The 17,796-nt window shown below is 43.3% G+C and overlaps 2 protein-coding genes across 5 annotated transcripts in view; one reads left to right on the top strand and one right to left on the bottom strand.

The window, feature by feature from the left end:
* Positions 1–5,411, bottom strand: part of MOB3B (MOB kinase activator 3B) — a 167,832-nt gene extending 162,421 nt beyond the window's left edge. Inside the window, exon 1 of one of the 4 annotated variants that reach the window (XM_036261899.1) lies at positions 5,393–5,411. The gene's annotated coding sequence lies outside the window, so the exon portion shown is untranslated. The other 3 variants (XM_036261896.1, XM_036261898.1, XM_036261902.1) reach the window with 3 other exon arrangements.
* An 11,411-nt stretch (positions 5,412–16,822) lies between these two features.
* On the top strand, positions 16,823–17,449 carry IFNK (interferon kappa). Its single transcript, XM_036262115.1, has one exon. The coding sequence runs from the start codon at positions 16,823–16,825 to the stop codon at positions 17,447–17,449; it is 627 nt and encodes a 208-aa protein (XP_036118008.1).
* Positions 17,450–17,796: the final 347 nt, after the last annotated feature.

A 17,796-nucleotide genomic window follows, 5' to 3' on the forward strand; every position in this document is an offset into this window, starting at 1 on the left:
CACTGCAGGGTACGTGCCACACTTTGAGCACATGCAGTCCTCCCCCAGGGTCGCACAGTCCTAACACGCAGGCATGTCACCCACCAGGGTTTAGTGAATAACACCAGCCCTGCAGCAGCCGGTTCAGATTCCAGTTACTGCCGGACATTTGTAATCGCACGGCCTACGGACTCGACAGGCGGCTCTTCAGTCCACAGATCACTGTGTAAATAGCAGGTGTGCATCACGACCAGTGACCAATCCAGTTGCTTCTTTCAAAGGCTGCCGGTGACAGTCATTGCACATGGGAGCAGAACAAGCAAGAGCTGGAGGGATGCTGGGCCCTGGGAGGTGGAGGGGAGGAGGGGGCACAGCCAGAAGGCAGAGCGCGCTTGGCCAGATGATGGTTACTGGCAGGCCGCCCCTGAGGGTCAGTGTCCTGAGAGGGCACAGGGTTTTAGAAGGGTACTAGGTATGTTAACCCATCCACCTGCAAGCACAGGAAAGGTGGAACCAATATCAGACCCATACATTGGTTTCCTAGCGCTGCAGTAACAAATTACCACAAACTTCGTGGCTCAAAACAACACAAATTTATTATTTCCCAGTGTGCAGGTCAGAAATCTAAAATGGGTGGCTGGGCTGTGTTCCTCCTGGAGGTTCCAGGAGAGAACCCATGTCCTTGCCTCTTCCAGTGCCTCGAGGCTGCCCACGCTCCCTGACTCCTGGGCCCATCACTCTGACCTCTGCTCAGTCCCTGCATCTGCTCAGACTCTCACCCACCGGCCTCCTCCTTATAAAGCTCCTCCCCACCACGATCACGCTGCTCCCACCCTGACGACCGGGATAACCGCCCATCTCGAGATCTTTCACTGAATGTCATGTGCTAAGTCTCTGCCGCCATGTCAGGTAACATATTCACAGGTTCTGGGGGTTAGAATGTGGACGTGTTTGGAAGTCCATTATTTTGCCTGCCAACGTCATCATGTTTTCCCCAATGACAGTTCTCCTGGACAGTGACCCCCATTTGGCTACTAGAAAGGTTAAGATGCCTGCAAAAATCTGTGTCTGTATCTGGAGCCCCCTGGGAGAGGGCAAGGATAAAGAAATGACCTCCACCCGAAACACCAAGCAGAAAGAATGTATGTACCCCGTGTTCATAGCAGCACTATTTACAATAGCTAAGATCTGGAAACAGCCCAAGTGTCCATCAGTAGACGAATGGATAAAAAAGCTGTGGTACATATACACAATGGAGTACTATGCAGCTGCAAGAAAGAAAGATCTCTTATCCTTTGAGACGACATGGAGGGACCTGGAAAGTATTATCCTAAGTGAAACAAGCCAAACAGAAAGACAAATATCACATGATCTCACTTATTTGTGGGATATAATGAACCAAAAAAACTGCTGAACAAAATTAACCCAGAGACATGGAGGTGGGGTACAGGCTGACAAGCCTCAGAGGAATGGGAGCTTGGGGGGGGGGAGATAAACCACAGAACTTACATGCATGTATGCATGACCAATGAACATAGACAACAAAGCTGGGGATGGGGCAGGGTGGGGAAAGGAGGAGGAAGTCAATGGGAGAAAAATGAGAAACATCTGTAACAAAAATAAATAAATAAATGAATAAATGAATAAATAAAATGACCTCCACTGGTGGTCCTGACCCTGAGTCCACTTTGCCCACGTGGCTGCTCAGGCCCCCCAGTCCCTAGATGCATTCCCCATCAAAAAGGACACCTTTCCGGTGAGTGTGGGGAGGGTACTCATAGTCTCCCTCCTTGGATGCCCACAGTTCTCACTGCCTATCAGAGGCCCTGACAAGTCCTGAACTAAGAAACTTCTTTGACTTGTTTAGCCCTGAGTTTTGCAATTTGTTTTTCACATAACCTTTCATGGGACACTGTGGGAGGCTGCCTCTGAGTCTGGCCAGTGCCTTGGAAACAGCTCTGCAGGAAGTCCACACACCTCTCTGGACCCTCCTAAGAGCCAAAGGTGTGTGACGCGACCCCGCCGTGGAGGGGGGGCCTCTCCCGCACCGGCCCTGGCGGGGGCACTGCGGCAAACCCAGCACCTGCCTGTTGACTCGCACGCACACAGTATAGGAAGGGCATATTCTTCGTGTGTCTCAGTTCTGCCTGAAGACTCATTTCCGGAGAGCTGGGGTTTTCCTTCGCTTTTTTCTCTCCTTGACTCTGGATCTCAAACTAAAGGGGAAAAAAATGACCAGGAAATAACAAGCTATCAAACACATTCATGGGCGTTGCTTTCCTCTCTTACCTGTCGAATCAAATACTTGGGCAGACTGCCACAGGAAAACGAACATTTTCTTCGCTCAGCACATGGGCTGCTATTGTCAAAACAGAGGAGCAAGCGCTCGCTGCCTCGCCCAGGATCTCCAGGGCGAGGGATATTTAGCGCACTTGTCAGGAATCACTAACAGTTTCCCAGGAACCACAGAGTCTCAGGGCCAGAAGAACGTAGAGATTGCTCATTTGATTTTCTTTGGAAATTCTGGATTCTTCCATCAATCTCCCAAAGTAAGAGGCTCTTCGTGTATGTTTCAATGACTACTCAACTGAATAATTCCTGCGTCCAAGAGCCGCGGGTAACTTGCCAAGCCCAGGCCAGGCTGTGTGCCTCCTCCCTGCATCCAAGGTGTCCTCTCTCATCTGTTATTTTCATTAATAACAGCGGCAAATACTTCCGCATGACTACCATATGGTAGACACTATGCCAGGCCTTCTCCGTATGTCACCTTATTTCACCTTGACCACCGCCCTGGGATGTAATATTGCTACTGTGTACACAAATACATGCACAAAGCTATTTACTGAGTGTTTTACTAAATTTGCTGATATGATTTACTGAGTGTTTTCCCCATTTCAAACACTAAAGTGCTAATCTAGGCACTTCCATTTTTACCATCACGTCTATGAGCAGATGTTACGGTTCCTTTTTGCAAATGAAGAAACTGAGGTTTCCACCTGGTAAGAAATTCGCCCTCAGTCACAAAGTTAGTCAGAGGCAGGGCTGGGATCCACACCTATGAGTATCTTCTACTCACCCTTCACGCCCTCATTCTGCTGAGGTCTCTGCAGCCGGGGGGTCCTCTGTGTACCTCTGAGTTCACAGTGTTTGTTCCTCATCCCACTCTTGCTCCTCGTCATGTTCTGCACAGTGCTTGCTTTCTCCTCACCGGGCATCTCTTACACTACTTTGCATCCCTTAGCATGCTGCTCATAACACCCATGTAAGAACATAAGTGTTTTAGAATAAATCTTACAGCGATCAGGACTGGCAAGAAAGCCTGCTGTTCAGAAAGGGCTCCTGGGTCTCGGTTGATTTCTTGGTTGTTTCAGGGAGCAGCCACACGTGGCATTCAGTGCTGGTGCGTAAACTGAGCAGTGTGTCCTTGGCGGTTGTTTTAGGAGCTACCATGGGAGAGGGTGGCTGTTAGACCAAACCCCTCAGGTCTACTGGTGAAGCCAAGGTGGACAGAACCTCTAAGTTAGAGTTGACTCTCCAACATCTAGCAAAGTGCTCAACAAATTTCTTTTTTGTAAATTCGATTTCAGAGAGAGGAAGGGAAAGAGAAAGAGAGAGAGACATCGATGTGAGAGAAACATTGTTTGGTCACCTCCCACATGCGCCCTGACTGAGGATCAAACCTGCAACCTGGGCACGTGCTCTGACTAGGAATCAAACCTGCCACCCTTCCGTTCATGGGACGACCCCCAGCCAATTAAGCCACATTGGTCAGGGTTCAACAAATATCTTTTAAATAATGACCAATTACAAACAAAGTCTTGTCCTACAGATTCAGCATTTAGAAACTATAACCTCCTTTACCTCTAAAGTAATTCTTAGAAATAACTGATCCAGGAGAAGCTTTAGGTTCTTTAAGTAGTCATAGTCAATAATAATAAATAATGATAAATAATTTTTTCTTTGGGGATAAATTTGGCAAGCTGATGAGTTTGCTTTTTTGTTTTTAAGAATTCAAAGTCACCTGTTAGGGTGTTAAGAAAAAGGGTACCCATGGGTAACTATGAGCTGGTTCCAACCAAGAGCCCTGCACCATTTGGGGGAAACAAAAGAATACACTTGGGAGATATGACTTTCTTTGTAATATGCACCCAGGACGTTCAAATACTGTGAGCAATTTGTGAAGAAACTATTTCACCCATATCATAATAAATACCTTACAGCTAAAGCCATCTTCAACCAGTGTGCCACAGCGGACACCCAGGTGTGCCGCACGAACTTCTAAAACGTGCAAACCTATTTAGTCAGGGGCACTGACCTCTTCTCCCTTAGACTCTCAAATAAGAAAATGGCAACAGTAAATACAACGTTAGCGGTCTAGTGTGAATGAATCCAAATTATACCTATTTTTTATCAGATCAGCAAAAAATATATATTTAGTGTGTCACAGAAGTTTAGTAATTAGTTTATGTGTGCCACGAGATGCAAAAGGCTGAAAAATCACTGAGCTGAAGCACGCTGTCTTTTGATCGAATCTGTTGAACTCTCAATACCAAATGTTGATGTGCTTCATTTAATTAAATTTGCCACCGAGACAGTTCTTTGTAGACAGAGGAACAAAGTTAATGTGGATGCTCAAAACAATATAGTAAATCCCCTCGTCTAAATATATGAAGGAAATGAAAACAGAACCCACCAAGACCATTTCCCAAGGTCAGATAACTCATCAGAGCAGGTCTCCTACACCTGTAACCCTTCCATCACTCCAGGGAGAGCAAGCGGCTCGTCCCAGTCGCTCTGTGGTGCTGGCCGGTCTATCAGAGGAGGCAGCGGGTCTGGGCTTAGCGAGCGCGAGTGCTGGGATCAGTGCACCTGCCACGCGCTATGACAAGGGTGCGCGTCCACGTGCTGCTTCCCCACACCTGCCCGGTAGGCCACGCCACACCATTGAAGTCCACAGTCAGAATTGCCGAGTAATATAAATGTTTTTAGTTTTGCTAATGTTCATTATTCACAAATATATATATATTTATCTAATAAAAAATATATAAACACACACACACACACATTAAGAGATACTGAGTTTCGTGATTTCAATGCCAGGCCTACGTATTAGCATATATTTGCCAAAGGAAAGAAGGAAAGAAGGGAGGAAAAGGGGGAGGGAGAGATGATATACTCCAAGTTTCTCAAATTTAAAGAAACAGCAAATAAAACGATCCACTCAGTAAGTGTATGTAATACCTTTAATTGATAATATGCACTTGACTGATACCTGTATTTTTCCTTCAGTGGAAATTTAAGACGTCTCCTGAAAAGAGTAAATATTATAATTTCGAGCGACTCATTTCATGACAGCAAGAAGTTTAGTGTTTCATTGGAACAAAGTCTGGGGAAACTGATTTGAGTACTGCACCTGAAGATGCTGCGTTGAAGCTGCTCTGTGGCCTCTTCGTGTTGCATGATGCTCTGGTCCTATCCACAGGCGGGTCTGCAGCAGGACCCTCGGGTTGACGTGAGCTGGGAGCCGTGCCGCGCAGGCCCCCTGGGGTGCTGGGTCTGCTGCAGGGCAGACCGGCAGGCCCGGCTCAGCCCTCTCACAGGGCAGCAGGACTTTCCTCCCTCGGCACAGAGGCCAGAAGTGAATTCCAGCCACACCCTGGAATCATGCTGGCCTGGTCCCCTGTGTCTGGTCAAGCTGCAGGGACTGGTAAACAGCCTCTAAATTGACTTCATGAAGAGGAAAAGGCCCTCGCTCTCCACGGGCAGAAAAAGGGACCCGAGTGTGTTCAACTTATTTTGTCAGAAGCCAGCGGAATCTTTACAATCTTTCTCGAGAAAGCTGTTTTTGTGAGGTTACTGTTGTGATGTTATTAAGTAACAAATTTTCGTCTCTATTAAAAAAAAATTACATGAGACACTTATTTTACACTTTAGTAACAGTTCAACAGAAAATCGGGCAAACCTTAGTTTTGTGTGGCTTTGGCCAATTTATACAACATTTGCAGCCTTGGTTCCTCACAGGAGTCTTTTGGTGATGAAGTGAAACAATGTATGCAGCCTTGGTGATACTGAGCTTGCTGTGTGGTTAATGACCAGGGCAGTGTGAGTTCTGGATGGTACTAAAGCATCTTCTTCTATGTGCGGGTTCCCATGGGAAATAAATACCATGGGTTCTGTTTTTATTTTATTTTATTTTTTTAAAGAAAGCATCTTTCTACAGAAATAGATTTCTTTTAAGAAAAGGGTTTTTTTTTTTAAAAAAAAGACACCAAATTAATAATTTCTCTTCTTATTTGTATGGCCTTGAAAAATAAATGGAACTTCTGTTATTTCAATAATACCTCTTCTTCTACTCTTCGGAAAAAGAGAAGAACCCCAACAGAAAGCTGCCTAGGGCTGACAACTTCAATTCTCTTCCACTGGATTTTTAAAAATCTTTATTGTGTATCTACACTGTGTCATTATCCTGCCAGCCCAAACCCTAAGCCAACTCGCACCAGAGCCAATACATTTGGATCGCTAGACTCTTTTCCAAATGGATGAGGCTGGCAGAGATGGGCTAGCTGTTCATCAAACTATCCCCTCTTCTTCCTGGGCACATGGCTGGACTAAGTTTCCTGGCATCCCTGGAACTTAGCTGTGACTATGTGACTACCTTCCCGTCAGTGGGATACAACTAGAAGTGATGTGTGCCCCTTCAAGCCTAGCCCAAATAATGCTCCTATGTACAACCCTCCAGCTCCTGCCATTTTACCCCACCTGGAAAGCCACAGGAGATGGCAGAGCCACAAGATCAAAGGCATCTGCATCCCTGATCATGGCCTGGAAGAAAGCCAACTACAGCTCAAGTACCTCTGCTCCAAACTTTACATGTTTCCATCATGCTTGAGCCATGTTACTGTTTGTTACAGTAGCCGGTACCTGAAGCACCTGGAAGTCCTGAGATTTTTGCAAAATTATGAAGTACTAATAGCTTATTTATAAAAGTATGAGTGTGCCAAATCAGGCACTAGCTCATAAAAAAAATTAATAATTTAGAACCAAGAAGACTAGTATCTACACTAGGTAAACCATCAGAGGTGCCAAAAGTTTAAGAAAAATGTAGTTGAAGACCTTGAAATATAGACGCTTCAATTCATTTATTTAATTTTTCTGTGGCACAAGGGGAGTCTGGTATTGCTGGACTTCAGTGACTGACCATCTTGGTTCAGCCTGTTAAACAAGAGTGTTTTGGGGGAGCATAGTTTGTGTCAGAGCATTAATTCATATAACATTTCTGACAATCAGACATTTCTGAGATTTAAAAAAAATCAATTTGAGAGAACTGGAGTTGTTAGCTATAGGCTCTCATCTGTATTTAGTAAATAACAGATTAGCACCGCTTTCTTAACTTCAGAATTATATGATTATATTCCATTATGAGATTACTATGGATAGTAATCCATGCTTGAAATTGATCGCAAAATACATTATTTTATTTCACTGTTAAAATGTACAGGGATATGCATTTGTTCTGTGTACCCACAGGAAATACACCAGGGGACATTCTCAGAAATTTAATCCTCAGCCTAACCCTGGGAAATTCAAGCCTCAACCCCAATCTAAGACCAATTAAGTAAATTATTTATTTTGCTGCTCAAAGTATGAGAGACCTAACCTAGTTTAAGACCATAGAGTTAAAGATGTAATGCCAAATGAGGTTATTTACTGGTTATCCAAAAACGATAGCGTTAATACAGTAAAGACCTTACAATCAAATGGATTACCAATGGCACTTCTGCAAAACTGCCTGTGATCATCACAGATGTGAGCCTGGACCCAAATGCATCATGAGTAACTTACTAAAAATACTCCCAAACAAGTCTATTCTCTCCATCTCTACTGCTCCTGCCTTTATCTAGGTCACCGCACTCACCGAGTCTTCTGAAATATCTGCTCTCCACCTGAGCTCAATGTTTCCACTCTTGTCCCTTCCCTAAACTATTCCCCTGCAAAGCATCCTCAGAGTAACTCTTCAAAGCACATGCCATATCACATCACTCTCTTGCTTAAAATTCTTTCATGTGTCTTCATTGGTCTTAGAATAAAATTGACACCCCATCATGGCCTGCCATGTTCTGCCAAATCCCAACCTATCCTGGTACCAACCTCCCCATTGCCTTCACTCCAACCCAGCTAATCTCCTTTATGTTCCTTGAATATTCCAGGCTCTTTTCCATCAGGGCTTTTGGACCTTCGGTTCTCTCTGCCTGAAATGCCCGCCCTCCACCTCTTTACATTGTTGACTTGTCTTCATCCTTCAAGTCTCAATTCAGCCATCACCTTCTTCAGTTACCCTCTTGCCCTGTTTATTTCCTTCATAGCACTTATAACACTCTGTAATTTTAGTCTTTATGATCTGAAAATCTGGAAACTCTATGAGGACATGAACTTTTTATTTTTTACTACCTTGTTTTAGGCACCATATTCTCAGAGACTGATGGATACATTGATGGATGGATAAATGGGTGGATGGGAGGATAAACAGGTGGGTGGATGGATAAATGGGTGGGTGGGTGGATGGATGGATGGATGGATGAATGGATGGATGAATGGATAAAAAGGTGGGTAAATAAATAAATGGTGGGTGGTTGCAATGTATAGGCAGTAGATTCTCTGTCCCATGTGCCATCCATAAAAACCTGTATTATCACATTTGGCAATAAGTGTTACGGCCCTATCCCCCTGCCCTGGTGAGGGTGGTTATAGGGCAATCCCAATTTCTTTTTCTCTTTTAATTGTTCTCATTACTCAAAAAGCTTTTTAAAAATTTTTGTATTTAGCTTGCTGTGCTCTGTACTTGTGCCTTTAACACATTCACAATGATTTTCTGCTCCTCAATAAAGAAAGCATGTTTGATCCTATTGCAGACACATTTAACACAATGGGTCCACCATAGGACTGCTGATGTGTTTTTTGTTTCGTTTTAGACAACCCTATTAGAACTGTAGGTCTCACAGCACAGACTCTGTGAAGTCGGCCTACGCACATATCACATGTGGATGTCGGTGTTTTCCCAAGCTTCTTGGTATAAAGATAAATAATTGTTACCAAGGGGTCAGGACAGCCTTGTAATCTTGGAGCTGTGTTATAGGACAGCCTCCAAGGATGTGTCCAATGTTGGACCCATGTGAATGTCTGTACACACTGTCCCCAGAAGAAGGCAATATAACTTCTGCTCTCTTAATTCATCCCTCTTGGGAATACAAAGTTGTAGCTTTGGGGGCATTCATACGGCCCTTTTCACACAGCTAGTTTTCCCCTTGAAGAAAGAATACCCAAGTTTTCAAAATTGATAATCCCAAGAGGATGTGCCTTAATATTTCATTATAACATTTGGGGACACAAGGCTATCCTGGCTTTGATTGCTATTCAACTTATGAAAAAGCCCTTTCAGGGTGGGAGGGGTATCTCAATGTGGAGCAAAACCACAAGCCACCTCCTTGAGGTTCCACTTCTAGGGCTGTGGCCCTCAGAGGGGACAAGTAAATGAAGCCCAGACTGCATGGAAGTCCAGCGCACACTTCAGTTTTGTTGATGGCACTGGGTCAATATGATAGAACAGCTAGCTTTTCCTGTTCTGACTAAATGGAGGAGAGTCAGGCCTACAAATAGTTTTCCCAAAAGTTGTTCTGCACAAATCATAGGAAGTCCAGAACTGAATCTGGGCAGGGGCTCTGGAAATGTCAAGGCAGCCTGTCCACACCGAACACCTCTGAGAATGCCAACATGTGTGACCACACTTTTCCCCACTCTGAGCCGTGATGAGAAACGCTCTCCTGATCCAGCCGAACTTATGAACTCCATTCCGTAGCTCAACATGAGAAAACCAACAAGCCCCTACAGCATGCCTGCCAAGGAGCTGTGCGCTGGCCATGTGGGGGGACGTTACAAGGCGCAGCCCTGCCCCCCACGTGGCAGCGGCGGTGGTGTTACCTCTATAAGGAAGTTGCTGGGGCCATTGCCCAAGAAACCCCACAGTGCTCTCTTCTTGAAGGCCCACAGGATAAACTCCTTCCAGGACTGAATACCAAGAAAAATAGCTTTTATTGAGGATGTAGCTGTGTGACTGGTTTGTTTTATCTTTTGGACACTGTGATTACTTTAACAGATCGTATGTCCTCTTTGCTTCTGGGCCGCAGATCTGCAGCACGCGACAGCATTCTCGGCTCTAACTGTACCCTGGCTCCATTTCTTCTCTTGCACTCGCCTTCCCTCCACTCTGATTGAACTACTTGCATCCTCTCGAGCAGAGTCTCTCTTATAAGTTGCTTCAAATCCTTTTGGGAATGAAATAGGCTATTACTGCAGAGATGTACACAGTGGGTTTTCCACCAAAGCGTTTACAACCCTAGATCCTGTAAAAATACACTGTGGCCTCAGACAGACCTAGCTTTGAGTCCTGAGTCTGTGGATTCAGTCACTTAATATTTCCAAGCTTTCATTTCCTCCTTTTTAAATTGAGGATAATTACATTTACATTATATAGTGGCTGAGAGAACTAAAGATAATTAATATAAAGACTTGGTACTTTCACCCTGGTCAGCAGCTCAGTGGTTAGAGTGTCTGGTTCGATTCCCAGGTCAAGCGCGCGAACATGAGCTGCAGGTTCAATCCCCACCCCAGTTGGGGCATAACCAATCGGTGTGTCTCTTTCACAACGATGTTTCTCTTTCTCTTTCTCCCTCCCTTCCACTCTCTCTAAAAACCAATGGAAAAAAATATCCTCAGGTGAGGATTTAAAAAAAAAAAAAAAAAGACTTGGTACTTTGTAACTACTAAGTAAATAGTATCCTTTATTATTATTAATAGTCATGCAGCTTGTTACCAAAGAATACCTCCAGGCCATGTCTAGAACACACAGGTTAACAGACACGTGGAAATGGCAGGTGACTGGGGAGGCAGAGGTTGTAGAGAGGTGTCTACAAGCCAAGGAACCCCAAGATTGTCAGCCATCACCAGAAGCTGGAAGAGGTGAGGAGAGATTCTTCCTTCAAAGGTTTTGAGGAAACATGGTCATAATGATTTGATTACAGCCTTCTTCTGAGAGAATAAATCTCTGTTGTTTTAAGCCGCGCAGTTTGTGGAAACTTTCCTACAGCAGTTCTAGGAAACCAATACCTTCCACAGCTCCTTTTCCCAGACAACACCCCCACACTCAGGCATTGCTCAAACACTTAAAAAATCCTAAAATTTGGAGCATGTGAGACTTCTGTCAGTCTCAAAGACGCCCACTTAAATTTTTCCACAATAATGTCTTTTTGTTGTTGTTTTTTTATAAATGTCAAGAAACCTTATGACCACGTGCAAGCTGACAGTAATTAAAAGAAGACACTGTCCTCATCTGTGCAATGGCAGCAACTCCTTTCAAAGTGTTTGTCCTAGACGAGTGGCCATCCTGTGCATCACCCACGCTACTCTCGTCGTCTCTTTCTAGACCACAGGCACTCCCAGATGCAGCCTGGGAGAAGTCCACGTCTACCCAGTGAGTAAAGAGGAGAATTTCCATCAGCAACACCCTTCACTGCCACCCCCTGAAACACTTCCCATGCTCCAGAAAAGGAAGCTCCGTTAGGGTTCAAATGGACCGGAAGAAACAAGAGTGGGACAAGCACATGGATGGAGGCTGTCTGGGCATCCAAAAGCTGAGGGTAGGTTTTACTGATGGTGTGTGTTTATTTATTTAAATACTTATTCCACCATGGTAAATTTTATTTAATCGGGGATCATTTTCTAAGAGCTCAAATTACTCCTACGTAGGAAGTGACGATGGATATAACCTAAAGCTGGGCTCTAAAATAAACCAAGGGGGAGCTTGTCCAAAGAGTCTCCCTAAGGGTGACGTGATAACATGACAGCTACTGGGAGCATCTAATACAGTGCTGGGGGTGAGGAGGGGAGGGGGGATCTTACAACCCCTCAGCAGTTTTGCCTCACAGGTTAATACCCAAATGTGAGAACCATAAGAAATCCCAGGCAGTCTTTCATTCAACAAGCAGTTAGTGTCTTCTGTAAGGGATGCCATGGAAACAAAACTGAACAACACACATTTCTTGTCTGGAGGGAAAGAGATGTGAGTCAACCAAATATTATAAAACTATGACTAGACTAAAGGTGCTCACAACCTAAGCGGCCTCAGGGAATCCCAGAGAAGAGCAATGGGAATAAGAGGGACACTGAATGGATATTTGTGCGGCCACCTACCAATTCCGTGAACTCAATGATTATCCCCAACACTTGACTGTCCTCCCTGTATCTCTACACCAAAATAACTAACCCACGAACTAACTTCCCTGTTACTAACACATGGCTTCCTTATCTTCCTTTAGTCATCCAACAAATAATCTCTGAGCACCTACTACGTGCCTTCTGCTCCAAGGCTGGTGACCGATTTACCCTGAGCCTCATATTCATGAAGGGTTTTATAATATAGATTTTAAAAAATATCCTCTCCAAATGATAACATACATACAGTCACAGAGATACACTTACAGGATTAAAATTCAAAGGACATTACAATTTTTATAATCCTGTTTGAACAATTAAAAATATACACACAAGTCCCCCGACTCCCAGGCTGCACATCACTCATGGAACTGATCCAGGTCTGTCTTGATCTCTTTGGGGTCTGCTGGGCACTCAACAGGGAGCAGAAAACAGGCCAGCTGTTGCTCTTGCACTCACAAAACTTTGTGTTTGGTGTGGAAACAGATGTCAAATGAGGAAGTGTACCACACGGACGCCTGTACCCACTGCGGGAGGACGGGCATGACGCGAGGCTGAGCTGGCCAAGCGTTCACTTTATCTGAAGTGTTTGAATTTTTACAATATGGCCACATCCATGTGTTACCTGTGTAGTCATTATACATTTCTACACCAGGGTACATCACCAAGAGAAGAGCCAAGAAGGGGGCCAGGGAGAGGCTGAGCCTGATGTGGGAGGCAGGAGAGAAACGAAAAGTTCATGGAGCATCAGGGTTGGTTGGGAGCTAACAGCTGCACCCACTTTGCAGTGATTGCTGTCTCCGCATGAGTGACATGCATGATCGATGTACTCCTCTCGATGCTGGTTTGAAACCTGCCTTTACTTGGAGAGCAATGAGTCTTACCAGAAGATGATGCCAAATGCCCCTAAGCTGAATCACAGCTACCGCGTCTAGACTGAAATGTCTCATCACTATTTTGTCAAATTGTGTCTTGCCCATTATTGTTAACCATGTGATCCACGTGGACTTCCCACGGTTTCTTCGACAACAGCAGCCCTGCTAACCAGCTTCCCCTCTGAGGTAAGCTTGACCGCACATAAATAATCTCAAGAACAAACATCATGGAAACATTAGCCATGTCCTCACATTGGCCACCTGTGACAGACTGGGCAGTTGTGACAAACTTTGGGACAAAAATGTTTCCTTATACTGTCATTCCTTTCACTTTTCCGATTATATTTTGAGCTATATTCAGATGGTCTGGCTTTCAGGAACAGAGGTATGACTGATGACTGATCACCCAATAATGCTTCTGATCAGTACCATTATGTGTGTGTGTGTGAGTGTGTGTGATGTGTGAGTGTGTGTGAGTGTGTGTGTGTGTGAGTGTGTGTGTACAATTTCGTTTCAGTATGGCAGCTTCCCTCTTTGGAGTGCGCATGGTTGTTAGCGATATGTCCACAAGTAACGCCAGTGCAGAGAAAAGCAACTGAATGCACCTCTGCACGAGGTAGGTGGCTCAGAGGAAAAGCTTCCTGCAGAGGACTTCATATCTGAGTTCTGCTCTAGAGGTCAATGGGAGCTTGCTGATGGACAAGGCTGCCAGATAAAATAGGGAAAACCCTGTTAAATGTGAATTTCAAATAAACAATAAATAATTTCACAGGTACATCCCAAATATTGCACAGGTGTTCCATGATTTTATTTGCCCAATCAGGCAATCCTAACAGTGGAAGAGGGGAAGAGATGCATGTCAATCACCTTTTCCTCTTTCTCATGAATGTTGTTAACATCAGCATCAATGAACACTTACAAGGCATGGGGAGTGAGGTCCATGCTCCAGGAAGGGCCTAGCAATTACTCCTGCTACCTGAAATGCTCACAATGTGCCTGCTTTCTCCATCACGGACCCCTTGAGCTCCTGGATTAAACCTTATTCTTATTCCTTCTTCTTCAAGATGTCACCCAGTGAATGGCATATGCTAGGTGCTAAAAATCCAGTTTTGAGTAAATGAGGATATGATGTGGAATGATTATAAAAGCAGGAAATCTGGGGTGAAGGAAATAAAATAACAAAACTATACGTGGCAGAAAATACAGGGAATTTAAAGATGGTCAACAACAGCCATTAGTTAGACGTTGTTACCTGAGGTATATAAGAAGGTATGGCCCTCAAAGGTGCTTTGCACATTACAGAGGCTGCGTGTGTGATTATAAATATATGTGTATATATAAATAAACACATTATGCTTTTAAATGAAAAGTTGCAAGAACAGTAAATTGAACACCCATGTATTCTATATTCAACTACACTGGAACTGAGTCTGAGAGAACATCCACATTTCCTTCTCTAGAATGGAAACGTTTAACTAACGTAGTACTGGTCCCACTGAAGATGTATAATATTTTTTCTTTTTTTAATGTATCTTATTTTAAAAGTAGTATGCCTTGCCCAGCCAGTGTGGCTCAGTGGTTGAGCATCGACCCATGCACCAAGAGGATGCCGGTTCGATTCCCGGTCAGGGCACATGCCCAGGTTGTGGGCCAAATCCTCTGTGGGAGGCAGGCAGGAGGCAGCCAATAGATGTTCTCTCTTAATGATGTTTCTCTCTCCCTCTCCTTCTCACTCCCTTTCTCTCTAAAATCAATAAAGAAAAAAAAATTTAAAAATAAATAAAAATAAATAAAAGTAGTTTGCCTTATTAAATAAGAAATGCTTGCTGACTACAAAAAACTTTAAAAACATAGGTAAATAAAAAAAATAAAAATCAGTCAGAAATAATGACTCCATGTTTATAGCATATACAGTTCTAGATATTTCTGCACATATAACCATATTTGTTAAATATATAACATATGTAAATATATAACAAATATGGTATCCGACTCTATACACTACGATATACTCTTGTTCTTAAGCTACAAAGTGAACCTATTCAAGTGACCAAATATAGTCCTGTAACAACATTTTTAATGCTTGTGCAGAAATTCTAACTGATGAAGTACCTATTGCTAAAAATGTCAATTGTTTTCCATTTTTTGCTGTGAAAGACTTCCTGACAGCTAAGTCGTTCAAGACATTCATCATTATCTCTTGAGCATAAATTCTTAGAGAGAGAAATGCTGAGGCAAAGATTATGTACATTTTTAAGGCTTTTGCTACATATCACCAGTTTGTTCTCTACAAAGGTTGTGTCAACTTACATAAAAGATCCCTTTTCTCCACTTATTTTTCCAAGGTAGTCACCCCACAAAATCTGTGAAGTCAGAATTTATAGAGAGAAAGCATTTAGAGTAATACATGTAGTAATTTTTCTTTTCATTGGAAACTAGTCAAAAATTAGGATTTCAAGAAATCTCACTTGTCCACAGTTAGCCTTTGGTACAACCAACTGCTTTAAACAATAAAATTTAAGCCAATTTTCCAATCAAAGTCTGTCATATTTGTGGAAACATGGTCGCTTACCATCTTAAAATGACTTTATTAACAATTAATGTATTTCTCTTAGTAAGATGATAATTAAGTTAGCCTTGTTTAAAACATCCCACTTCATGTTCCTGGAGAAAGGATCCACTTGCCGTGACCATAACAGAAGAAGGTTATTTGAGCAAACAAAGAATAACCCCAATCGTGGCTAGTCACCATTCCCACAGACACACTGGTTTAGGTGTAATGCCGCTTGGCGAAAATGGTTCATCACCTGCTCACACACCTCCTCGGTGAAAAATAAATGGGAACAAACAAAAACCTTTACAGTGTCAAGAACTTCCAAAGAAGAAGGAAAGATCGTCAGGCAAAAGCTTTAAAATACTGTATCTAAATTTAAAATACCATGTCTAAAAGTAAAGAAAATGCATGATACTGTAAGAGAGAAGTCAATGAAGCAGAAAAATATTCCTTAATATACAACCCCGTAGAGGACTCTATGAAAGATGTCAAAAGCCTGTGAAATGCTAGGTGGGGACAGACAGACATGCTGGCTCAGTTTGTAAAAAGTAAAGTAAAGGATAATTGGCAAATGTCAACATTTTTATGGGCAACAGAAAACCAAGCTGGCTTAGGCTTTTGATAAGTGCCATGATCAACTGACCAACTCTGTTTTTTATCTTTTCTGAGACCCCGAAAAATCAAATAAAAAGAGAAAATGTCCAAATATAAAAGCTTAATTTAACAAGATATGCCTCACAATCAAATAATCACAGTCATTTGGCCAATGTCTATGATTAACTCAGTTCTTGGAGGATCGCTTTTCATTAAGTAATCATACTGGATGAGTGAGTGCGTAGAGTCACCCAGCCTTCAGTTATTTCTGAAAGACTCTGCATCAGTCTCGTTATGATGATTCTATAATATCGGGATGGATCATCCAGGTATCTGAGAATTTCCAAAGTCACCCAAAGTGAAAAAAAAAAAAAGGGAAAAGCCTCAGAGGTTAAGGGAAGGGGCTGAAACCCTGAGAATCAGATAATGACAAATGAGAAAACTCCTCCCCACTGAAAATATTCAGGCGTATAAAAGGCACACACAAAGTCGTACATAAGACCTAGAACATAGGCGTTAACCTTGATTCTTGTGAATCTTTTGACTCGAAAGAAAAATGAAGACCAAGCCCGAGGTGATTCAAAAGTGTCTGTGGCCTGCGTGCCTAGTGGGTCTGTTCATCACTGGCACCCTCTCTCTGGACTGTAACCTGCTGCATGTTTACCTGCACAGAGTCACCTGGCAAAATCTGAGACTTCTGAGCCGTATGAGCAAGTCATTTCCTGTGGAGTGCCTAAGAGAGAACAAAGCTTTTGAGTTGCCCCAAGAGGTCCTATCATATACCCAGCCTCTGAAAAGAGACATCAAGGAGGTCTTCTATGAAGTGTTCATGCTGGCCTTCAACATCTTCACTCAGCCCACCTTCCAGTCCACTTGGGAAGAGAAATACCTGGAACAAATCCAAACTGGACTTGATCAGCAGTTGCAGTACCTGGAACAATGCTTGAAAGAAGAGGGGAAGGGAAATGAAGGCAATGAAGAGACAGACGAGGACGAGACACAGCTCCCTGGAGCTAAAGTCCCCCCACTGAGCAACTTAGAACTAAGGAGATATTTCCACAGGATAAGCAGTTTCCTGAAAGACAAGAAATACAGTCACTGTGCCTGGAAGATTGTCCGAGTGGAAATCAGAAGATGTTTCTACTACTTTCAGAAACTCATAGCACTACTCAGGAGAAAATAAGGTAGATTTTTTTTTAAAACTAAAATTCCATTTCTCTCCAAAATCTCCTTCCCTTTATTTTCTTTTTTAGAATTACTGTGCTGTCCTTTAAGCCTGCTTTCGGCTAGATTGGTGGTGGTGTATGTAACATTCACTGTCTCCAAAGTTTGGCCTTCCAACGTCAGCGGCATTTACCTCTTTAAGAAAGGTGATGCCGTCCATCCCCTGGGTGACCAAGAGTCTTCTTACAAAGCCCTAAAGACAGTGGAAAGGATTGAGATTCCCTCTCCATCTTCTACTCTTCTGTTTTTCTTTCCTTTTTCTATTTTATACTTGCTTTGAACTTCACCTTTAAACTTCACCAAGCC

This window comes from Molossus molossus, unplaced genomic scaffold, assembly GCF_014108415.1.
Source record: "Molossus molossus isolate mMolMol1 unplaced genomic scaffold, mMolMol1.p scaffold_m16_p_14, whole genome shotgun sequence".
Lineage (NCBI taxonomy): Eukaryota > Metazoa > Chordata > Mammalia > Chiroptera > Molossidae > Molossus > Molossus molossus.